The sequence below is a fragment of the Sceloporus occidentalis genome, unplaced genomic scaffold, assembly GCF_023333645.1.
Source record: "Sceloporus occidentalis isolate IW3139 unplaced genomic scaffold, rSceOcc1.0.p SCAF_41, whole genome shotgun sequence".
Lineage (NCBI taxonomy): Eukaryota > Metazoa > Chordata > Lepidosauria > Squamata > Phrynosomatidae > Sceloporus > Sceloporus occidentalis.
In genome coordinates, this window is record NW_028317021.1 from 5632309 (window position 1) to 5656428 (window position 24120).

The 24120-nt window shown below is 47.8% G+C and overlaps 2 protein-coding genes across 5 annotated transcripts in view; one reads left to right on the forward strand and one right to left on the reverse strand.

Moving 5' to 3' along the window:
- LOC149290037 (lysine-specific demethylase 2B-like) overlaps positions 1 to 8275 on the reverse strand; it is a 61600-nt gene extending 53325 nt beyond the window's left edge. For 2 of the 4 annotated variants that reach the window (XM_089489919.1, XM_089489917.1), the window contains exons 1-5: positions 7864 to 8274; positions 7167 to 7311; positions 6580 to 6658; positions 5632 to 5678; positions 899 to 1077 (exon numbers count right to left, since the gene is read on the reverse strand). In XM_089489919.1, coding sequence (XP_089346045.1) covers positions 899 to 1077; positions 5632 to 5678; positions 6580 to 6658; positions 7167 to 7311; positions 7864 to 7896 — 483 coding nt within the window. In that variant the 5' untranslated portion in view covers positions 7897 to 8274. Of the gene's footprint in view, positions 1 to 898; positions 1078 to 5631; positions 5679 to 6579; positions 6659 to 7166; positions 7312 to 7863 lie in introns of all 4 variants that reach the window. The other 2 variants (XM_089489920.1, XM_089489921.1) reach the window with 2 other exon arrangements.
- Positions 8276 to 11958: 3683 nt separating this feature from the next.
- LOC149290038 (calcium release-activated calcium channel protein 1) lies at positions 11959 to 24081 on the forward strand. Its single transcript, XM_089489688.1, has 2 exons — positions 11959 to 12217; positions 23218 to 24081. The coding sequence occupies exons 1-2, from the start codon at positions 12104 to 12106 to the stop codon at positions 23782 to 23784; spliced, it is 681 nt and encodes a 226-aa protein (XP_089345814.1). The 5' UTR covers positions 11959 to 12103; the 3' UTR covers positions 23785 to 24081.
- Positions 24082 to 24120: the final 39 nt, after the last annotated feature.

The following is a 24120-nucleotide window of genomic DNA, read 5'->3' on the forward strand; positions in this document are numbered from 1 at the left end:
CATTCCATCAAATTAAATCAATCAACTAAATATGCATATATTTGCACATAACTAACATAATAGAGGCTTTTCCCACCATGGGGAAAAGCATATCATTTTAAACAGTGCATATATTTTTACCCGCTCTCTGGGTAAATGCCATTATAAAATGGGGGCCGCCACCTGAAGTTCTTACATGAATATCCTTAACATTTTTCTTCAAAAATGTATTGACAGTTTTTATTCAATTAAGATAAACTGCCACTCTATTCTGCTTTGGCCAGGCCCCACCTGGAATACTGTGTCCAGTTCTGGGCACCACAATTCAAAAAGGACATTGAGAAACTGGTACATGTCCAAAGGAGGGTGACTAAAATGGTGAAGGGTCTGCAAACCATGTCCTATGAGGAACGACTGAGGGAGCCGAGGATGTTTAGCCTGGAGAAAAGAGGGTTAAGAGGTGATATGATAGCCCTGTTTAAATACTTGAAGGGATGTCATATTGAGGAGGGAGCAAGCTTGTTTTCTGCTGCTCCAGAGAACAGGACCCGGAGCAATGGATGCAAGCTACAGGAAAAGAGATTCCACCTCAACATTAGGAGGAACTTCCTGACAGTAAGGGCTGTTCGACAGTGGAACACACTCCCTCGGAGTGTAGTGGAGTCTCCTTCTTTGGAGGTCTTTAAGCAGAGGCTAGATGGCCATCTGTCAGTGGGGATGCTTTGATTGGGATTTCCTGCATGGCAGGGGGTTGGACTGGATGGCCCTTGTGGTCTCTTCCAACTCTACAATTCTATGATTCATCTTACTAACCAGCGGATGAGAGCTGACAGCCAAACGACCGATCACTCATTCAGCTGAATCCAAATGCAAACATATTCCACATGCAAAAACCACTCGCAAGAAAGGTGGAACTCACCACATTGGGGCGCTTGACAATGTTTGCCAACTTGGTGTGGCTGAACTCAAGGCTGATCACATTGTAGAGCTTCTTGCGCTCAGCCTCCGGGGTTTCGTAGTAGCGCACAAACTGGGACATGCTCATCTCAGTGCCCTTTTGCGTGTTCACATCCATCACGTCCACTATCCGGCGGCTCCCTGGAAGATTTCACATATATGGGGTGGGGCAGAAATTATAACCAAATTCATTGGCCTGGTCAAACATTTAAAATAAATGAATCAGGACAGGAAAACTTCAGTATTAAATTGTGAGGGGGATTAAGGAAACATTGAGAAAAGACCTCTGTCCAGCCACAGATGTTGGCGAAACGTCAGGAAGAAACTCTTCTAGAACATGTCCACATAGCACAAAAAACCCACAAAAAACTATGGATGCTGGCCATGAAAGCCTTTGAGACCTCTGTCCTGCTTAACAGCGTTCCTGGTGCCAATCCCATCTCTAGTATCTGGATGAAAATGTAAGGAGACCATTTTAAAAATGGGCTTTCTTTCATGATATCAGAAACATGCAATCTATCCTGGTTCAGAGTTGATCCTTTGGATGTCAGTTCCCAGAATCTCTCATGCAGCACAACCAGTGAAAAGGGATTCTGAGGACAAAGGTCCCAAAAAACAGGAGGGCCAAAGCTGGAGACCCAGTGGCCTAGCACATGTCACCCCTGTCCATGCTGTTCCACCACAGACACAACAACCTCTCCCCAAAGGCCACTTGAAATTGGAGGTGCCACGGTTGGCTCCCACAGAGCTGCATGAACAGGGATAACTTCTCAGGGTAGGAGATGCTGCTGTCCTAGCTGGTATGTGTAGAAAACCCATTAGCCAGCCAAGATTTCCTCCTGGTGTAACAGCTTCCTGCACACCACTGGGCAAGTGGATCAGGCCTACAGTGGCAAGGAAGGCCTGCCAAGGGCTTCACTTGGCATTGAGAAGCTAGAAGGCACTTTCTCAAAAGCAGAGAGAAAATCATAAAACAGAGTCCTTTAAAAGGAAAGAGATGATTACCTAGAGCTCATTAAATGTCAGCAGCCCCATTAGCTCTGAGTAGCACTTCAGAGATGTAAAGGCTTCTGGCTAATAAACCAGATCCTAAAAGCAAGAAAGAGAGACCTCCCGGTGTGCACACTTCAAAGAGCTGTGAGCTCAGGCTTGGCTCAGGCTGGCAATTTCCCCTACTAGAAATGCAATGCAAAGGGTCATAACCTTGGAGCACAAAGATCTGGGTTCCGATCTCTTTGAAGCTCAGAGAATGGTTTTATTTAAGTCACACACACATTTACATTTGTTCTCTCTCTCTCTCTCTCTCTCTCTTTCTGCTTGCCCTACCTTGAAAGGATGTTGTGAAGGCAGAACAAAATAACTCAGCGCACCATCTGGCATGCACCAGGCACACAAAAATTAACTTCCAGATCCCAGTCAGATGTACTGACCCCAGGGGTATAGGTGGCAGGGAGAGGAAAGAGGGCATTGCCCCTCCAGATAAGAATTCTACCTGCCCAAAAATAACATTTTCCTTCAGTCCCCAAATTCCTAGCATTGCATAGAGTGGAACACTGAAAAAGGGCCACAGCTAGAACATTGGTATCCCTTATGTTTGCATTTCATGGATCACTTTGGCTGCGTCAGCACAGCATAAATAATGCAGTTTGACAGAGCTTTAACTGCCATGTCTCCATGCTATGGAATTATGGGATTTATAGTACTGAGAGAGATTTGGCCTTCTATGTCAGAGAGCGCTGGTGCTGCAACAAACAGCAAATCCCAGGCTATCATAGGGTAGAGCCATGGCAATTAAAGTAGCGTCAAACTGCCCTATTTCTGCAGTGGAGATGCAGCACCAGCCTGCTCCTTTTCTCTGGATGCCTGAATGGTATTTCTAAATACTCAAAACAGGTTTTAAGTTACTGCAATGCTAGAAATTTGGCAACTAAGGGAAAATTTCATTTTTTTGGGGGGGAGACAGAATTCTCAGTGTGGGACAATACCATAATTTTGTCCCCTCTGGAGCTACACAGTTATTTTACTCCAGGTTATTTTGCTCTACTTTTCTTTTCTGTGCCTCTGTAACACACAAAGGTATAATCTCAGCCAAAGGGGGGGGGGGGATGCATTCCATTTTCCCCCTCCAAAATCTCCCAGTGACATTTCTTCACTCCGCTTCTTTTTTTAGTACATAACAACAATGGCAAAAGGGCAAAACAACTCAACTCTCCTGGGCCCATCAGAGAAAGAGCTAACAAAGAAAATGAACAAAAGGTGAAGCTAACGTTTGATTCACTTTCTTTCTTCTTCCCCCCTTGAGATCACATGTTGCTATCAGGGACTCATGCACAGTAAGGAACTTGTTCTGCTCTTCCAAAGAGAAGAGAAGAAAAAATATCTAAGGACAGTGCAGAAGATATCTTACCTATCCTTGGATATCCCATCTAAGGATAGGTAAGAACATAAAGAGCTGCCTTACACTGGCTTAGAGGCCAATGGTCTGTCCTAGGCTGCATCCGCACTGCACAAATAATCTAGTCTGACACCACTTTAGTTGCCATGGCTCAGTGGTGTGGAATTGGAACTGTTGTGTGTTGTGGCACCAGAGCTGTCAGACAGAGAAGGCTAAATGTCTCACCAAACTGCACTTTCCAGAATTCCATAGCATTGAACCATGAAAGTTAAAGTGGTGTCAAAGTGGATGGGTTCTGCAGCCTAGTAGTATCCAGGCCAACTCCAGTTTTAAAGGGGCCCTCAGGAGAGCACCCTTGGGAAGGCTGACTCTAGCCATGGACCCGAACCACAGCAGACAACCACTTTATGTTCCCACAGTGCCTTGTATTGGTTAGAGGATGGAAATAAATTAGTTACCTTCACTAGTTACTTTTTTTCTGGCAACAAGGGCATAATGACAGGTGCATCAACACAGTAAAAAAAATGCAGTTTGACACCACTTTAACTGCCATGGCTCCAACCTTCTGGGATTTATAGTTTGGCAAATCACCAGCACTCTTTCGCAGAGAAGACTAAAGACCTTGTAAAACTACAAATCCCAGGGTTCCATACAATGGAGCTGCAGCTCCACTCTTAGGACACGCTGACTCCAATTTCAAGGTGTCCACCCTTGGACCAAAAACACACCAAAAGACAGACTCCTCTACTAAAGAGCAAGCCTCACATTCATCAATCAGTTCCATTCTTAACTCCTTCCGCTTGATTAAGGACAAAGGGCCTTTGTATCCTACTGCATGAGTTAATCAGTTTATCAATGCAAGAACATCTGGGTTAAAACCTAGCTTGTATTAAAGGTTACTGATAAGGTAAAAACCAGGCTTTGTCCTCTTTGCATTTCAGTTCCCTCTCACACCACCGATTACACTCTCCGCTAGAGATGTGAAAGCCTTGGGGGGAAAACAGAAAAATTCAGAAAACAACTGATACAAAATTTTCTTCTCCAAAGCTGTTTTACTCGGGGGGGGGGGGGAACGGAGAGGGAAAGAGCAGGGAATAATTCCTTGTAACATGTTGAATTAAAAGTCGAAGACTTTCATGGCTGGCATCCATAGTTTTTTGTGAGTTTTTCGGGCTCTGTGGCCATGTTCTAGAAGAGTTTCTTCCTGACGTTTCCCCAGCAGCTGTGGCTGGCATCTTCAGAGAATGCCAGCCACAGATGCTGGTGAAACGTCAGGAAGAAACTCTTCTAGAAAATGGCCACAGAGCCCGAAAAACCCACAAAAAACTAAAGATGTTCAGCTATTTACTGCCCCCCTAAACCTTATCTAAAACCAATGTAAGGTGAAGACTTTCATGTAATGCTATGTACAGTACCAGATCATTACCATTATGAGGGCATGTCTACACAGGCCATTTGTAGCAATTTCCCCTGCCCTTGTGTTGTCCTGTCCAGACAACGCAGGGCCAAAGGCCTGATGTGACTGCAAACTATCTACATGTAGGAAGGGCAGCCCCGCAGCGAATCCAGGCCATCCCTGTGATAAACCAGATTTAAAACACTTACCATTTTGCTCCAAATCTACACAGAAAATCCAGAGCGACACCAGACAGTTGTCTATACAGAATCCCGCTATGTCGCCCAGCACTGCCACTGCGAGTTGCTCCTCCAAAGTCACAACAAGGTGCCCAGCCATGTAGTCAAAGCTAGGCGCCTTGTTTTCAACCTCAGAAAATTGGGGGGAAGGTTAGAGTTTTGGGGGTTTTAATTGTAACTTTTAATTGTATGATGTTTTAATTCTAGATTGCTGTAATCCACCAGCGGGCAACACAACACGATGCTGCGTAGACAGCCTCCCAGCATCACTTCAGAATGTGCAGATAATGGGGCGGATTCGGGGTAGCTCTGGGGCCATTACTCCAGAATAGTAATGCCCTGATACTGTGCATAGCATTTCATGAAAATCTTTACCTTACATACGTTTTAGACAATGTTTGGGGGCATCTGTGGCTGGCATCTTCAGAGATGTATTTTATGTTCCTAAGGTAACATTCTTAAGGGTATATTTGCAGTTATGGATGCTGCTCCAATGGAATAAATCTCCCCCTTCCCACCAAGCACCAAAGAACACCTTTTCTCCATTCCAGAAACCTCTAAAGCAACTCATGGAATCATAGAATCATATAGTTGGAAGAGACCACAGGGGCCATCCAGTCCAACCCCCTGCCATGCCAACTCAGCCCAACCCCTTGCCAACTCACCCACAAGTAGCTTGACATCTCGCACAGTGAAGTCTGGGTCCGGCATCCTGAAAGTAGTAAAAAAAAGAGGGGGGACAGGGCATTATACAAAAGGCTATCAGTAGCTCAGGTGAAATTCAGAGTACAGTTGAGAGGACATATACATCGGAATAGCCATTCTGAGTGCAATGTCACTTAGCAGCTAGCAAAAACACTATTAGAAGAAGAGTGCGACTGAGATGCTCCACTCCATCTCACCAATCCCCAAATCTGGCTCTCCAAAAGTGGTTTCATTCCTGAGTTTGGAAGCTATCATGGCTAGCAGGCACCAACAAATTTATGCCTCGGGGATTCCTTTTTCAACAACTTTTTCTGGAACACTAGCCTTTGTAATATCCTTTGCTGGTGGCTTCTTTTTTGCCATCAAGTTGACTTTGACTGGTGCCGACCCTATGAACAATAGACATCCAAGGGCCCTGCTCAGGTCTTGAAAACTCAGCTCCATCGTGGCTTCCTTTCTCCAGTCAATCCAACTGTCGTGTGGTCTCCCTCTTTGTCAGCCCAGAAAAGGTACAGAGGGGGGAAAGTTCCTTTCAGAAAAAGGCCAAGAAAACAGCCGTACTAGGCTCAGCCATCATCCGTCCCTCTGAAAACTGTTCACTGAAGTCCTAACATCTTCTCCGTCTTGGCTGTAGGTTGGTAGGTACTCTATCATTTAACCATTCTCACAGTGCCTGCACCTCTCTTTGGGAATGCTCTACCGCTTGACCATACCTGAAACTTGAGCTTTTATGTCTTCCAGAAGCAACAGCATTCTTAATTCAAACTATTCCTTGGCAGCTAGCAAGCAAGTAGAAGGATGCGTCTACCCTTCCCCACCCTGAGACCTTTGCGGTGCTACACACCCAACGTTGCGGCTGTCGGTTTTTAGAGAGAGAGAGTATTAGACATTAAAGAGTACTGTCTTACTTAATTCCCAGTCCATCCTTACTTCTGAAGACGAGGGGGACTCTGAGGGCTTCTCGCTGCACATACTCAAAAGTGAAATCTAAATGGAAGGGGGGGGGAAGAGAGAAAACAAGTCACTGTCTGTGGGTTTGGGGGGCTCTGTGGCCACGCTCTAGAAGAGCTTATTCCTGATGTTTCGTCAGCATCTGTGGCTGGCATCTTCAGAGAAGGCTGGCATGGAGGTGAGTGGGGTGTGTGTGTGTGTGTGTGTGTGTGTGTGTGTGTGTATATATATATATATATATATATATATATATATACACTGTGTGACCCAGATTAACATGGGGATCACTCCTCTTTACCCAGGATCACACAGTATATATATATACACACACACACACACACCCTACTCTCTTCCAGGCCAGCATTCTCTGAAGATGCCAGCCACAGATGCTGGCAAGGCTCAACTGGGTCCTGCCTCCAGTCTGGCTGCGGCCCTTCTGGGTCAGAGCGCCCCAAACTACAGCTCCCAGGGTTCCCCCGCCTGGCCCCGGCGGCCTCCCTGCAGCCTGCCCTCCTCCTCCTCCTCCTCCTCCTCCTCGGCCTACCTGGGCCCTGCATGGGGCGGACGAAGCGGGCGCCGAAGCGGGGGCTCCTCAGCTTCTCCTCGAGGCTGAAGCCCCGGACGCTGACGATCTCCTCCACGTCGGACAGGTCCTCGTTCTCGTCGTAGAGCCTCCGGCCGACGGGTCGCTGCGGAGGGGGAGCAAAGAGAGGGAAGGCGGCCGGGGCTGAAGGAGGAGGAGGAGGAGGAGCCCCGCCAGGGCTCCGATCCTCCAAGGCAGGGCCCCGGAGCTCCCCATTGGCCCCCCTCATGCCTCCCCGAGCCAGAGCCATAGAGTTCTGCCATGCAGGAACTCTCAAGCCAAGGAGCCCCAGTGACCCTCCAGCCTCTGCTTTCAAGGCCGCCGAGGAGGAAGACCCCCGCAACCGGGGAGGCAAGCACGGCCTGGGACCCAGCTCCAGGGGCCCCGAGCAAGGTGAGAAAGAAGGCCAGCCTGGGCAGGGAAAGAGAGGAGGAGGAGGCAGGCTCTCTGCTGGGCCCCACGTGTTTTTTTGGGGGGGGCTCTCTCGGATCCCCCCCCCGGAAGGGTTTCCCTAAGGAGCCCCTGTTTCCCTGCTGCTCCCACCGGAGCCAGCCCCGGGTCTGTCTGTCTGTCTGTCTGTCTTCCCTGGCATTATGTAACAGCGCTGAATCCGAACCCAGCTCTCCCCTTCCGGAGCAAGCCAGCGCCCGGTACCCACCAGCCTTCGCCCCGACTCTGTCTCCGTCTCCATCTTCCGGAGAGGTTCATGTCTCCGAGTCAAGCGTTGCCTCCTCTGGGGTCCTGCGGGGAAGCTCCGGCTCGGGCTCCTCTCGGGCTTGGCCCCCAAAGAGGAGGGGGGAGGGCAGGGAAACCCCTCCGAGTCTTGGAAGGAGGGAAGCCAACCCCCGCAAGTTCTGGCTCAAAGCCCCTCCTTGGCTTGGCTTGGGGGAATCGGGGGCTCTGAAGGCTCGGCCGAGGCGCTCAAGCCATCCTGGCTGGGGAGGGGGTCTATGGGGGGGGGAGCAGCGGAGGCTCCGCTTGGGTTTAGTCCCTCCGTCCAAATGGCAGCATGGAGCGAGGCGGAGGCAGGCGTCACGGGAGTCCCCGGAACGTAAACATCGGGGCTGGGGTTGGGGGGGGAATCCCGGGTTTGGGCACCAGCGCGGTCCTCCCTCCTTCTCCTCCTCCTCCTCCTCCTCCTCCTTTTGAGTCGGCTGCTGCTGCTGCTGCTGCTCATATTGGCCAGTGTTGTGGTTGGGTCACGAGGGGGCGCCAGTGCGCAGGCGCGGCGGAGAGGAGGGAGAACTAGGCCGGGCGGCGTCCCTCAGGGAGGGAGGGCTCACTTTGGAACCCGACTCCAAGGGGGAGGCTGCGCCTCTGGGAGCCCCCCTGGAAGCAGAGGGTCGGAGCGGGGGAGAGAAGAAGAGGCTAGTCCCGGGCTGGCGTTGGGGAAAAGAGCCGCGCTTTCTCCGCCTTGGCGTCCTCCTCGGAGGTAGGCCCTGGGCCAGGGAGGGAGGGAGGGCGGGGCCTGCGGGGAAGGGGGCGGGGCGATTGTTGCCCCCCTCCTCTCCCCCCTCCCTCCCTGGGTGTTTCCAACTGATGAGAGGGGATTCCCGCACTGCTTTGACTTCGGCCTCGCTGGACTACAAACCCCAGAATGCAACAGGAGGCAGCCACAGCAGTGAAAGTGGAATAACAGCGCTAGGAGAGGGTAGGGCGGATATGTGGATGCTGCGGCTCTCCCACTTTCACTGCTCTGTTGCATTCTGGGGTTTGTAGTCCAGCGAGTCCAAACGCCCCCCCCCCCTTCAACTAACTGCAAATGAAAGTGGAATGGCAGCCCCTGTCCACAGTGGGGCCTTTTGGACAGCCTAGAACTGCAGTTCCCATCCGCTCCTAAACACAGCTTTGGTGAGGAATGCTAGGAGTTGCAGTCCCAACAGTGTTTGGAGGAGCACAGGATTCCCAGCTCTGCTGAAAGGCAAGCACCGGGTGTTGATGGGATTTATAGTTCACTCACATACAGAGGACTGCAAGCTGCTTGGATTTATGTTAGAGCCATGAGTGTTCATCTGTTCACCTGTTTGTATCAGTGTGCATCTCAATAAAGCAACAGCTCTGGCAAAAAAAGGTGGTTTCTTTTCTTTTTAGATGAAGATGGAGCATGCATGCATCAGAACGGGCGCCAAGAGGCCTTCCCTTCCTCTGTGAGGGGAATTCCTCTTACATGAAAGTGCCTCTCAGTCTTGAATTTGGGGCAGTTTATCATCCAAGGCTGAGTCTGTTGACTGTCATCTTCATACGAGTAAAAGCAAAATCCTGAACGAAGAAACATACTTTTGTAGAAATGCCCACTTGTGACGGGAAGCTTTGCTCCCTCTATTTCTTGTGTTTGGAGCGGAAACCCTCCCTATAACCTTTGCAGCCTCAGCTTGTTCTTTTGTCAGGAGACCAAGGCAACACAAAAGCATTTGGCTGGGTCACCCCACGCAAAGCCAAGTTCGTTTCCCCAGCTGCCAGAATTCTTTGGTTCACGTTCTTTGGCAGCATACAAGGGGCCTGTGAGAAGTTTGGCAGCACAGTGAAGATTTTGCAGTAGGCCTTCGAAGTGGGACAAAAAGGATGACCGGTATATATAATTTCATCTTCCACCCTTTGATAAACAATGGAAAAGTTCAGCATGGCATAGTGTTTCTTCAAGTCTTATACCATACACTACCAAATGAAAAATGATTGCCACTTGGAGGGTGAGATTCAGCCTCCATGTTGCTCAGCTTCCTGAGAGATGCAACTAAATGTGTTCCAATTCTGATAACTTTTCCTGCGGTTCAACTTGATCTAGAGCTTTGCCCCACAGTTCGAACGGAGGCAGCTTGTCCTTGACAGCAACCAGCTTAGGAGCGCATTGAAGTGTTTTATGCATTCGGTAGCCATGCTTTTCCGAGGCAGTGTTTCTATACAATACTCCCACTGTACAAAATGGGCATGGGATAGGAGAAGGCTTGGTTTGTGTGTCGGCTTCCCTTTGATTTCTGGCAATTTGTTTTAAAAAAGCAAAGAAATGTTGAACAAAGAGATTGCTTTCACCTCCATTGTCTCTAATGGGTTTTTTAAAAAGCTTTAAAATCATGTGCAGATATTGAATCTTTTTCTTGCAGCCATTTTCCTCAGGCGCATTCATAAAGGGGACTTGGACATAAACCACTCTGCTGTGAATACTCATTACGTGTCAAAATGGAAAGAGGGAGGACTATGCTGGTCCTCGTAGCTACAGTGACTAAACAGAGCAGTATACCCTTGAATATTAGGTGCTTGCTTACATTTACAGGCTGCATTTCTTCCAGCCAACTCAAGGTGATGTATGCGATCCTCCTCTCCACTTTCAGCCTCACAAGAACCCTGCGAAGTAATGGAGAGCAATGGAGAACTGGTCCAGAGTTCCCCAGTGAAGTTCTTCATTCAGCGGGGCCAGTTCCCAGGTGGAAAACCTTTGGCTGGCAAGGCAAATGTTTGGGATTGCAGCTCCCATGGTCCACTACCCAGGAGCATCTGGGAACAGAAGCCGAAAACATTTTGAGAGCTCATGTTTTCCCCGTCCCTGGACTAGCTGCTGAAGAGCCGAGACTAGACAAAAGGGGATTGTTGGTCCCAAACACCCTGCAGAAATCACCCAGTTTGAGACTGCTTGAACTGCCCTGGCTCAATGCTAGGGAATTCTGGGAACTGTAGTTTTGTGAGCCATTAAGCCTTCTCTGTCAGAGAGCTCGGGCCACATTAAACTACAGTTCCCAGGATTCCCTAGCACAGAGCCAGCACAGCAAAAGCAGTCTCAGACTCGATTATTTCTGTCTCTATGTCTTGAGGGTGAGTTGAAGACTATATTGTTCAGGGAAGTGTTCCCAGGCATTGTGTGACTGTTTATCTGATTGTTATTTTATTTGATCTCTGATGTTCTCAATCCGTTGCCTCCTTATTTTATCTAATTCTATCTAGTATTACTATTGTTTTATATGTATTTTGTAGAATGAGCTTCTGTACCTTTGGTGGTTGGATTGTTGTGCGCCTCCAAGTCATTTTTGCCTTAACAGCTTGCTTAATGGGGTTTTCTTGGCAAATGTCTTCAGAGGGGTAATAATAATAATAATACCCGAAGAAATCAAGGCGGGTTACAGAACAAAACAACAATCAGATACAATATCCAATATTCGATAAGCCTGACACGAACGCAGCTGTGTCTTTGGCTCCTCCAGAGCAGTGGTACCCTTGAAGAGGATTGTGGACTCCAGCTCCCAGAAGCCTCAGCCACGTTGGCCAATAGCCTGGGGTTCTGGGAGCTGAAGTCCACAATTCCCTTACAGGTCACAGCTTGGGGACCACTGCTCTGGAGACTGTATGGAGAGAGTTCAGTTGTGGCCCCATTGAGACCAAATGAAAGGAAGAAGCTGGCAGCAGGCGCTTCCCTAGACTAAAGTGTGCTTCCTCAGATGCATAAGTAGCCTTGAGTCTAGGGAAGCCCCTGCTGCCCGCTCCTTTCTTGCAGGGAGCCTCAAAAGGGGCCCAAGGCCTCTCTACAGACTGGTTCCACAGACTCGCACGGCTAAAGCTTTGGTTGAGTTTTCCCCAAGGCGGGAGAGGGCGCGCATGCGCGTCAGTCTCCCCTCCCAGAGGGGCGTGGCCTAGCTCTTGGAGGCGGGTCGGGGCGCGCATGCGCGTAAGTCCTCAGCACCTGACCGGCGTCTCCCCTCGCGGGGGGCGGGGCCTAGCTCTTGGAGGCGGGGCCGGGGCGGCTGTCCTAGCGGGCCGAGCCCGGCCCTCGAACTAACGAGCGAGGCGCTGTGAGTGACGGCGCGAAGCCAGCGGGGCCTCCTGGGGTGCTGCTGAGGCGAGCGTCTTCGTCGGTGAGGAGGAGGAAGGAGGCGAAGCAGCCGAGGCCGGCCTTCCTCGCTCACTCGCTCCTCATGAGCCTCAACGAGCACTCCATGCAGGCGCTGTCCTGGCGGAAGCTCTACCTCAGCCGGGCCAAGCTCAAAGCCTCCAGCCGCACCTCGGCTCTCCTCTCCGGCTTCGCCATGGTGAGCCTTGGCCGGGCTTCTCGCGAGGCCTCGCCCGCCCCAAGGAAGGCTGAGGAGGAGGAGGAGGAGGCTGAGGGAGGCCTACCTCGCAGGGCGGGTGTGTCTGGGGGTGAGGCGGGAATAACCCGTTTTGGCGCTTGCTTTGGCTCAAGGCGATGGAATTCTGGGAGTTGGAGTTTGTTGTGGGCCCGGAGCGGGCCCACAACAAACTCCAACTCCCAGAATTCCATCGCCTTGAGCCAGCTAAAGCGGTGCCAAACCGGGTTCTGTCTCCAGTGTGGATGCAGCCCAAGTTTGAGACTCTTAGAACTGCCCTGGCTCAATGCGAGGCAATCCTGGGCACTCTAGTTTTGGCAGACATTGAGCCTAGCTCCGGGGCCCCAACAAACTACACTTCCCAGCATTCCCTAGCCCTGAGCCAGAGCAGCTCAAGCGGTCTCAGGGTGGATTCTTTCTCCAGTGTGCTTTGGACCTCAGGGGTTATATAAACCAGGGCTACCCTAACTCTGCTCTTTAAGGGAATATTGGACTTCAGCTCCCAGAATCCCAGACTGTGGGCCAACATGACTGAGGCTTCTGGGAGATGAAGTCCAACATCTCCGAAAGGGCACAGTTTGGGGACCAACCAGTGGGGTCTAATTATTGGTCCCCAGACTGTGCTCTTTCAGGGCTTTTGGACTTCAGCTCCCAGAATCCCAGGCTATTGGCCAAGCTGGCTGAGGCTTCTGGGAGCTGAAGTCCAAAGGCCCTGAAAGGGCACAGTTTGGGGACCACTGGTATAAACTATAACAAGTCCACTCCAGTTTGACTGATCAGACTGATCGCATCCTAGTTGGCTGACCATTCCTGTTCTGCCTAAACCTCAGGAGAAAGAGGAGAAAGGTTCTGCTGTTAATCTGCATCATCATCACCATCATCCTCCGTTTGCGATTTTAGGGTTTTGGAGTTAAGTTTTACTCTGAAACAGCTTATTACGAAGGGGACTGGTATGCAGGGAAGAGATACGGCTGGGGACGGATGTACTACAACGATGGCTCCATCTACGAAGGCCAGTGGGTTGAGGATAAGCCAAGCGGGCAAGGAATGCTTCGCTTTAGTAAGTACCACTGCTGGCAAGGGTCCTATGCCATGTCTGCGCCAGGCCTTGGGGGGCAGTTTTGTGTTTGGTTCAGGCATGTCATGCTCAAGGCAGGACTCTAAGCAAGAATGGTCAGCGAACTAGGATGTGGTCAGCCTAACCAATGAAACTGGAGTGGAGTTGTAGTTTATACCCACTGAGGTCCAAAACACACTGCAGAAGTAATCCAAATCTGAGCCCGCTTTGACTGCCCTGGCTCAGTGCTGGGGGATCCTGGGAATTGTAGTTTGTTGTGGCACCCGAGCTCTCTGACAGAGAAGGCTCAATGTCTCACAAAACTACAATTCCCAGGATTCCCTAGCACTGAGCCAAGGCAAGGCAGTTATGGTTTCAGATTTGGATTACGTCTGCAGTGTGTTTGGGACCTTGGAAAAGTTCCTTTCTGGACTGTAGAACGTGATGGTCCAAATAAGTGTCTCCATAGGAGGCCAGAGTGGGATGTCTAGTTTCCGGACTAGAAGTGACACTCCTGTATCCGAAACGCTTGGGGCGAGAAGTGTGTGGGATTTGGGGGGGGGGGGTGCTTTTGTTTTGTTTTTAATTTTGGAATCTTTGGACGAAGGTAAGGAATTATCTTGGAGATGGGAGCCAAGTCTAAACATGACATTTAGTTATGTTTTGTATACACCTTATAAGCAGAGCCCGAGGGTAAGTTTAGACACAATGGTGGTTTTTTTAATAATCTGGTGCGGGAAACAAAGTTTGTGTACGCTGAACCCTCGGAAAGCAAAGCAATACACTTGAACCCTCAGAAGGTAAAGGCGTCACTGTCTCAGCCTCCCGCAGGGACAGTTTGGGCTTTTGGAGGATTGCAGATTATGGATTTCTGGAAAAGAGAGACTCAACCTGCAGTACAAAAAACCCTTCAAATATGTATACTTAGGCCAAGCCTGGAAAAGTGAGCTTTTTTGGAACTAAGCTCATAGTTGGATGAAGGATTTGGGACGTGGTAGTCAAAAAGCATGCATTTATAGGCTCAGTGGAGAAAAGGCAAAACTTTCCTCCTGCATAAGAATTATGGTCTAGTTATAGTCACTGTCCTTTGCATTTCCAGTTGGCCCTCCACATTCCCTGGGGTTAGGGGCACAGGACCCCTGTGAATGTGGGCAAGCCGCAAATAACCAAAGCGCCATGTTTTTACCTCCCTAAGGGATCTCTAGGTCCTCCAGTGCAACTCTGTTGTGAACATCTGCCCAAGGTTGACCATAGACTGATGCTAGAGGACCTACAAATGCCTAGAGTAGGGTTTTCTCTACGAATCTGCAAACCCTTCAGTCCAAACTTAGCTTGTTTTTAACTTTGGTATATTTTTATGCGATTTTATATTGGGGGTGGGTGGTTTTAATTGTTTTGAATTTTATTGAGATTTTAAATGTTTTGTGTCCCTCTGGGGAGAAAGGCAGCATATAAATGAAATAAATTAATAAATAAATAAACTCTGGTCAATTTCTAGCAGAGTTGCGCTGGAGGACCTAGAAATTCCTAGAGAGAACACATTAATCAAAGCTGCAAATGTGGAGGGTGGACTGTATATTGCACACTCCCTAATACTTCATTATATTTCATATGTCCAATAGGTCCTTTGCTTTGTAGCTGAGGTGAAGCTGCTTTGAACGGCTGACAGAAATGCTGTGTACATGCCTCATATCCTGGTGGGGTCTGAGTTCTGGTTGCGTAGAATTCTGCCTGTGCAGCATGGTTCATCCCCCAATGTACAGGAGATGCGCTCTGTAGTATCAATGAACCTTTGTGTGCTCCCAGGGTTTGTTTGTCTGTCCTGTTCCTGCATTGTTACCCCACCAGCTTAGAACAGAGCTCACCCATATTGCTAATGAAAATATAACCTTCAGAACAGCTTTCTTCTTCTACAGGGTGAGTTGGGAAACATGAGACTCATTTACCCCTTCCTCATCCCCCCAGAGTGGTCTACCCAGTGGCTTTTATTTTATTTTTTTACATTTTTATTCCCCCTTTCTACTAAGAAAGGATTCAAAGCAGCCAAGAAGCATGGTCAACAACAAAGTACCTTGGGGTTCTCACGTTTTGCACATTTTATCCTGTTGAAGAGTTATGTTTATATCGACTCTTGAATTTTCAGACTCACCAAAGTTCCATAAGGCAGTAGAGAAGGAGAGAGCAGGATAACCCTTAGCCAGTAGGTGAAGGATTCTGGGAGTTGTAGTCCAAAATGAATTTTTCTGAGCTGAGACATCTTTGCGAATGAAGTTATTCTAAAAGGCATTTTATGTAGACTTGCAACTCTGTGTAGCTTTTCATTGAAAACAAAAACCTTTTGTTTAACTAAAATCTGCCCTATGAAAATCATTATGTTTAACTTGTTCTTTAAAAAAATACAGATGAGCAACATGTTAGAAGCTGTGTTCTCCTTTGTGAGTATCGGGGGGGGGGGAGCAAAGTCCATCTTTTTAAGACTATCCCTGCTACAACTTTTGCATCAATTACTTGAACACAGGTCCCCCCCCCCCCCCCCCCATTTAGACCAAGTGTTTCAGCACTGAAATGTGTGCTGACAAAATCAATTGATAAACTTAAGACTGAGGTCTCTTTATTTGGGTGGCAGGCCTAATTTAAAATTATAAGAACCAGGTGATTATTTAGAGTCAGACTTTCTGCACTTGATCTAACTGATCCTTGCAGTGTAACACTGTCTTAGAGAGAGAACTCTGGCTTAGACTAATTTCTCATAGGGGTGCGTTTGTCTATTATGTTACAGAAGATGAGTAATTTTTGGCAGGGAACTGTACTCTGCTCTTGTGAGGTGAATGGCCAGTGCTTGGGCAAAGTTACTGCAATTCCCAGGATGCCTGGGCAGCACAGCTGTTGCAGTGCCTGAGATGTGACTCAGAGAAAATGGGCCAAGGCAGGATAAATTGCTTCTGCCAGCAATTGTGGGAGACAAGCCTCTGTCAAGTGTGGTAAGAGCTAAAGCAAAAATGCTCAATAGTAGCTTCTCTGAATTGCAGTTGAAAGTTTTGTCTGGCCATAAAGCCTCTTCGGAATAAATCCCATTCAACTGGGGCTCTGATGTGGTGCAGTGGCTTGAAGCGTGAGCTGTTCAAATCGCACTGCAGCCACAAATGACACTGACCTTTCTCCCTCTCAGCCTCTCCATCTGGAGTATTGTGACTAATGAGAAGAATGACCCGCCTTACAGAGCTGTTGTACGGGTGGCTAAGATAATGAATTCCAAATCAGTCTGCAGCAAAATGTATGGTTATGAATAACCTCCCATTGGAGGCTCAATTGTCACCAGCCCTGGCATCATTCTAGTGCCAGATCAAAGCATGGCTCTTTGTTAAAGCCTTCAGGACTCATTCATGAGAACATGTCCTGTGATTGGCATTGTTTTCAATTATTTCCCCTAGTTTTATATTGTCTACTTTTGACTGGTAAACAATTTAAGATATTTTTAGTTTTTGACAGTTATCATTTGGCATTCATTGTATTGTAAGCTGCTCTGAGATCTTCAGTGTAAGGGCATGATGTAAATATTTTAATAAAGAATAGCCCTGGGTTTCTGTAAAGTTTGCTGTGCCAGAGGGAAAAATGTGGCTTGTCTGGTGCCCATGTCTCTCTCCTCTTGCAAGCCATCTTCAGACGTGAACCTTTACCCAGCTGCGTCTTGTGCTTTTAAAGTGATCAGTCTTAAAGAGTTTAACATTTTCTTAGCACACTGTTGTTCTGAAACCACAGCGCTTTTGCGGCACAAGAAAAGCGGATGCTGTTTCAAAAGACTGCCTCTTCCGCATGGCAGCCGGCCGACGGGCAGATAAATGTTTGCTGTTCTTCAATGGCTAAAAACAGGTTGAGGCTCTTCAGGGGAGGCGACGTCAGCTGGATTGACAGGGGACTTGTGTTCCGGTTGGGGCTCCCAGGGCAGCGGCACGTGATGCCTCCTCCCGAGTGAAATGCTTTAATTTTGCAGCTGCAGCCATCAAAACTTAGGCGCAAGTGTTGCATGTGGCCTGTTTCCAAGGAGCCCGCTGCTAAGCACATACAGGTGGCACAAGCAAAAGAGCAGTGGACTGGGGCTGGGTTAGAACTGGCGTTTGTACCCTTGTTTTAGCCATGCTTTTGCTGGCAGCTCTGACTGGTTTGGTACAGATTTGGTTGTGGCAGGGGCTACTCGGGGCTAGGAGCCCAGATGACCCCTTTCAGAACCACATACATATAGTGAAATTATACTGACAAGGAAAGCCGTGTCTGGAGGTCTTTTACAGAAAACTGTTGTAAGTGTGTCAGAAGTTCTCAAGGCATTTCCAAAACGCACAAACTATCATTCTGCCCCAGATTTTGGGAGGTGGGGTGTACTTTTCTGTTCTGTGTGGGGTACTTAATTTGCAAACCTGGGGACTCAGAGAGTGTTTTTGTCTCTCTTGTCTTTGTTTTGTTTCTAGGGCCTCCAGCTCCTCTTTCTTTTCCTCTTCCTGGCAGCCCCAGCTCTCTGGGGTTTCAGACAAAGGGCTTTTCTCATCACCTGCTCCCTGATCCATTTTGAACTGGAGATGCCAAGTACTGAACCTGGGGCTTTTCTGTGCACAATACATGCTGGCTGAGCTCTGGCTGCTCACTGCGTAGACACACTGGTAGGCTCAAAGGCTTTCATGGCCGGCATCCATAGTTTTTTGTGGGGTTTTCAGGCTATGTGGCCATGTTCTAGAAGAGTATCTTACTGACGTTTCACCAGCATCTGTGGCTAGCATCTTCAGAGATGCCAGCCACAGATGCCAGCCACAGATTCTGGTGAAACTTCAGGAAGAAACTCTTCTAGAACATGGCCACATAGCCCGAAAACCCCTCAAAAAACACTGGTAGGTGTTTGGCATCCCTTTCCAAAGACATGACTTCCCCAGCTACAGCCAAAGCTTGCAGCCTTACAAAAGTGACTGGTGGCTATTTAATGCCCTGAGGAGGTGCTAGGTTATATCTGTGAGCAGAGTCACCTTCCACAATTGAAAGAAGTCAGAAGGCACAGGCCAGCCTCCTTCAGCGTAGTCTAGATGTGTGGAACTACAACTCCCATTACCCCACAGGCAGCTATGGGGAGAGCAGTAGGTTAGGAAAGGCTTGTTTGGTTGCAGGGTGAATGAGGGTATTCTCTGTTGTGCCCATCGTGGGAGAAGATCTCGCCATTGAGGTTAGGCCTGTGTTTCTGGCATTCAGCTAAGGTGTTTGCCTCATTATTTTCCTGGTGGTTACTTTCTATTAATAGTTTTAAAAAAGAGGAAGCCCAGCCACTCCTCTTTTTTAATGTGTGCAGTTGTTTGCTGGGTGGCTTACAAGGATTAAAAGACAATTGCAGTGAAATCAACTGGAAGGAAGGAAGGATGTATTATAAAATCACAAATCGCTTTCAAACAGTGAAGAGAGGAAAAGGAATGTGAGTAAGAGCAGCTATTTTAAACTTCCCCTGTTAACATTAAATGTGTGTGTAGGTGCCTTCAGGTTGCCTGTCAATTGATGGCAGCCCCATGAGTTTCATAGGGTTTTCTTCGGCAAGAAATCCTCAGAGGTGGTTTTACCAGATGCTGTCCTAAAAGATTTTTTATAGGTTCTCTGCCTATGGGGTAATGACCAGTTGGCTGGTTTTAAACCAGTTACTGCTTGCAACAGTAATTGCCATTCAGGTCCAAAACACACAGCAGAAATAATCCAGTTTGAGACCACTTTATCTGCCCTGTTTTGGTGCTAGGGAATCCTGGGAATTGTAGTTTTATTCTGGCACCAGTGTTTTCTGACAGAGAAGGCTAAATGTCCCCCAGAACTACAGTTCTCAGAATTTCCTAGCACTGAGCAAGGACAGTTAAAGTGGTCTCAAACTGGATTATTTCTGCACCTTAGTTTGACTGAATGTGTATGTATTGGCCTAGACAGGCAGGTATTAGTTCTTGCACACCAGTGTGGGGTTTTTTTTTGAGGACCACAGTGTTATCAGAAATCAGATCTGGTCATATTTTTCAATATGTGAAATGTTGTGGGCACCTTTCTTGATGGATGCATCTCTTCCTTTTCCCATTCTGGGAGCTTCCAATTTCCTCTGTCCTTTCTTCCCAGCAGCCAGTCATTGTTCCTGGTGGGAAATGGGGTTGTTGTTGTTTTTTTTGGGGGGGGGGGGGGGCTGTCAGGCACAGTTTTGATACCTGCGTCACAGCCGACCCCTGTGCCAAGTGAAGTGATGCTGGCTTTTGTCCAAGGCGCAAGCCAACACCTCCCTGAGAACATGCTTAGAAACTTTTTTCTTCTTTTTTCGTTGGAACAGCAAAGGGGGGGGGGGAGAGGCCACGGGGTGCCAACTGGAGTGTGGAATTGTATAATACTGTATTGTCCTACAAGGAAGTGAGCTGGATTTGTTGGCAGAGGCTGCTTTTGGAAAGGTTGTTGGCTGTTTAACCCTGGTTTTTAGTGTAGAAAGTGAACTAGGGCTTCTAGAATCCCCCAGCCAGCTGGGGTTTTAGGGAGCTCCTTGTTGCCAAAATGACATTTTCCACACTCTGGTTATTTGTGTGGTTTTGGAAGAGCAAGCCATCAACGCTGGGGTTCTTTTGTGTAAAAGGATGCATGCTATGGCTCCCCACTGCCGCTTTCCTCCTCCAAGAAGTCTGTAGAGCATTATAAAGTAACCAGATGCCATTCATGGAATCCCAGAACAGCAGACTTCCAGAGGATCTTGGAAGTCATGCAGACATGATGACTGCATCATAAAGAGAGCCAGAATGATGGATATGGGTGCTTTTACAAAAGAAATGCCATTTTCAGAGCATGAAGAGGGGTGTGTTTTTTTAAGGAATGGGCTCCTGTTACTCAAGCTAGTGTTGGAAAAGTTTTTCAAAAGTAATCGAGTTGTGCTGCTGGTTGTGTTGACTGTTACTGAAAACTCTTAGGAGTGATCAGCTTTTATCATGTGCTGCCTTGAAATCTTTAGAAGGCTGGATATAAATATTTTAAGAAATAAAAAGAAAGAAGAGACTGGTATAAAACCGAAAAATCATTTTTAAAAGGAACTGGAAAGTCTTTCTTGTTATATTTATGTATTTATTTCCTTTTTTTCCCTCACCTTTTTCTCAAGACATGACCTGTTATTTGTGACCCAGTATACCCAGTGCGTGGGGCACCTCCTGGGAGAAAATACCCAGTATATAGGAGCCAGCATGGTGTAGTGGCTTGGGCATGGGACTATGACACTGGAAACCACGGTTAGAATCCCCACTTGACCATGGAAACCCACTGGGTGACTTTGGGCAAGTCACATTTTCTCAGCCTCAGAAGAAGGCACACGCACCCCAACCAAATACTGCCAAGAAAACTTTGTGATATCTTTACCTTACAGCTACCATAAGTCAGAAAAAATTTGAAGACGCACAACAACAAAAATATGTAATAGGTACCATTTAAGCCAGTACGGTAATGTTTTTCACACTCAGTTACCTTTCTAATATGATTTCATTTCCTCAGTACCTACACATTCACCATACCCCAAAATAACGTTGTTGCATATAACTAGTTACATCCAAAGTCTGGTTGTTGTTTTTTTAAAGGGTACGTTCAAGGAACCAAAGAGCTTCAAGTAAAAATCTGATTCTGTGAAGAGACATCTTGAAGTAGTAATGCTTCCACCTGCTGCTTGAAAGACAGGCAGGTGCCAAGCAAATATCTAGGCAGAGGCCTGTACAGATGGGTGCCATTGCCTGGAAGGCTATGTTCAAACACTGGGTTGCTTAAAAGAGGGGTGCCTCCTGTCATTTTTAGACCTGGTTTCCAGACAGTTCCCTTCATGTTAAGATTGTTGTGAATAAGAAGCCCTGGGGTCTTGTAATATTGTAGTATAGTGGAGTTCAGTATTATTGATTGCCTGAATTTATACCTCACCTTTCTTTTGTGGTCTGCTAGCGTAACATAAATCTGCTGGTGGGTATTAATGCTATGTCAGAATGATGTAGGATCTTGAGCAGGTTGTGTTGTGTGTGTCCATGTCAGGGTAAGCTTCTCCGGAAACTTAATTTTGCAAGCAATATGATGTTCTATTTTTTTCTGCACTCCACAGAATCCTTGCAGTAGCAAAGCCTTGTTTATAAGTAAGCAGCAGTTAACTGAAGAATGAATGTCACAGTGGCGGGATACAGACCGCCCCCTTGGGGCGGCCTGCACCCGCCCCTTTCCCCGACGGATCGGGACCTGAGCTGCCACAGTGGCTGCCCCGGAGGCCCCGATCCGCCGCTTTTCCAGGCCTCGGGGAAGCAGCAAAATGCCACTTTCCCGCTGCCCCAAGGACACCCCAACAGCGGCGGGGAAAGAAAGAAAGGGGCCACTCGGCCCCTTTCTCTTCTGTATCGCTGCCGCAGCCGTGTAAAGGCTGCATCAGCGATACAAGCAGCGAAAGGAGCTCCGTTTCGGAGCTCCTTCCAGCACCACTGAAAGGGCACCACAAGCGCCCTGCAGCGGCGCCAGGACGTAACAGCCATGCCGCGCCGTTTGGACATGACGCGGCCATCACATCAACATGGCGGCACCCATGTAGACAAGGCACCGCCATTTTGACATTGTACCAATCACATAACACCGGTTTTGAAATCCCTTCACTGGCTGCCAATTAGTTTCCAGGCAAGGTACAAGGTGTTGGTGATTACCTTCAAAGCCCTACACGGCTTGGGTCCAGAATACTTAAGAGATCGCCTACTTCCATACTGTCCGTCCCGCACTCTAAGGTCCTCAGGGAAGAATCTACTTCAGCCAATAAAATCTAGGCTAAGTTCAGTCACCCAGAGGGCCTTTTCCACCGCAGCTCCGAAGCTATGGAATGACCTGCCGAAGGAGATCCGCCACATTTCTACTCTTACAGCCTTTAAGAAGGCTCTTAAGACGGATCTCTTCCGGCAGGCCTTCCCTACCTAGTTCCACTTCCCATTTACTGTGACTTACGTCACTCTGTCCACCAATTCTTCTCTTAAATTTAATGAGAAGAATTAAATTAAAATTAGTTAAAATAAAATCCTTGCCTCAAGAAAAAGAGCCCTCCCTCCATGACGTCATCATCAGACCTGGGAGGGAATGAAAAAGAGAGGCCCAATTTCCATCAGGCCTAACTGTGAATGTACTCACTTCGCTCTCTTTAATTTTATTGTATTTTATTTATTTTTTGTATTTTATTTTATTCTCTTTATTTTTATTATTGTAACCCGCCTGGATTCCTTGTGATTGGGCGGGCTATAAATAAATTATTATTATTATTATTATTATTATTATTATTATTATTATTATTAGGGTTACAGGGCATATATAAGCAATGCCCCGAGGCAACCTTAGTACATCGCCAGGACGTGCTATCAGGCCCATCTGTACAGGGCCAATATTAACCTTTTGTGTATTGTGTCCAAGAACACAAGATCTTTGCTGAACCAGCCTAGCAAATCCTGGCAAGTCTTTTTTCTATCTCCTGCTGCTTCTGGTTCATATATGGAGGACATGAATGCAACAGCTGTTCCCTTGTTGCTTGTCCCTGGCGCCTGATATTAAGAAGGCAGACTGCCTTAGAATTTGGAGGTTTCTTTTAGTATTATTGGTTGTGGTGTGTTCGACTGAGACATGGAAAATCCAGGTTCAGGTCCTTGCTGAGCCCTGAAACAAGGAGTGGCCTAAGGTCACCATCTCTGCCTCTCAGAGTTGTTGTGAGGATCAAGTGGGGAGAAAGAAGATAGATAGCTACAGGAGAAGTCTTTCCTCATTGGAAGAAAAGCATTATATAAACATAATAAATAAATAAATAAATATGGCTAATCTATTGTCCAGTCATGTAAATCTCATTTTCTAAAAAATCTCTCCCCCCCCCCCTTCCATCCCTTTCCAGGTGGCTATGGTGGAAGTCCAGCTTGATGCAGACCATGACTACCCGCCAGGGCTCTTGATAGCGTTCAGTGCCTGTACCACTGTACTAGTGGCCGTCCATCTCTTTGCCCTCATGATAAGCACTTGCATCCTCCCCAACATTGAGGCCGTGAGCAATGTGCACAACCTCAATTCTGTGAAGGAGTCGCCCCACGAGCGCATGCACCGACACATCGAGCTAGCTTGGGCCTTCTCCACCGTCATCGGGACTCTGCTGTTTCTGGCGGAGGTCGTCCTGCTCTGCTGGGTCAAGTTCCACCCGTTGAAGAAGAAGACAGGCGACGGCAGCCGGGCTAGCAATACCACTATCACAGCCGGTGAGGCGGCAGCTATCACTTCCACCACCATCATGGTTCCCTTCGGTTTGATTTTCATTGTGTTTGCGGTCCACTTCTACCGGTCGCTGGTGACGCACAAGACTGACCGTCAGTTCCAGGAACTGAATGAACTCGCCGAGTTTGCTCGACTGCAAGATCAGCTGGACCACAGAGGCGACACCCTGCCGCCTCCGGGCAGCCATTTTGCATAAAAAAACCTAACCCAAGAATTATTACTCTTTTTTTAAGCAAGTACAAAGTGCAAATATTTCTACTGTGTACTCTTGACTCCCTTGTGCATGAATTTGGCTGGACTGTGGCATTCTGTTTGGAAAGAGAGATTAGTAGTACTGTACCCTAAGCTTTTAGTGCTCTTAAAAAAGAAAACAGTGATCTGTTCTAGTAACATTTTGAAGGACTAAATAGGCACAAATGCCCAAGGAGTATTTCTGCCATGTTGCCCACAGGCCCCTGCTTTTTCCAGTTTCATGCAGGTTGTTTTCTTTGAAAAGGTGATTCTTTGGGGGGTGGGGGGGTGGACATTCTTT

Bases quoted from the DNA above. Each gene is read 5' to 3' on its own strand.
- LOC149290038 (XM_089489688.1), top strand. From the start codon at position 12,104: ATGAGCCTCAACGAGCACTCCATGCAGGCGCTGTCCTGGCGGAAGCTC. The intron at 12,218-23,217 runs GTGAGCCTTGGC...ATCCCTTTCCAG, and splicing joins TCCTCTCCGGCTTCGCCATG to GTGGCTATGGTGGAAGTCCA.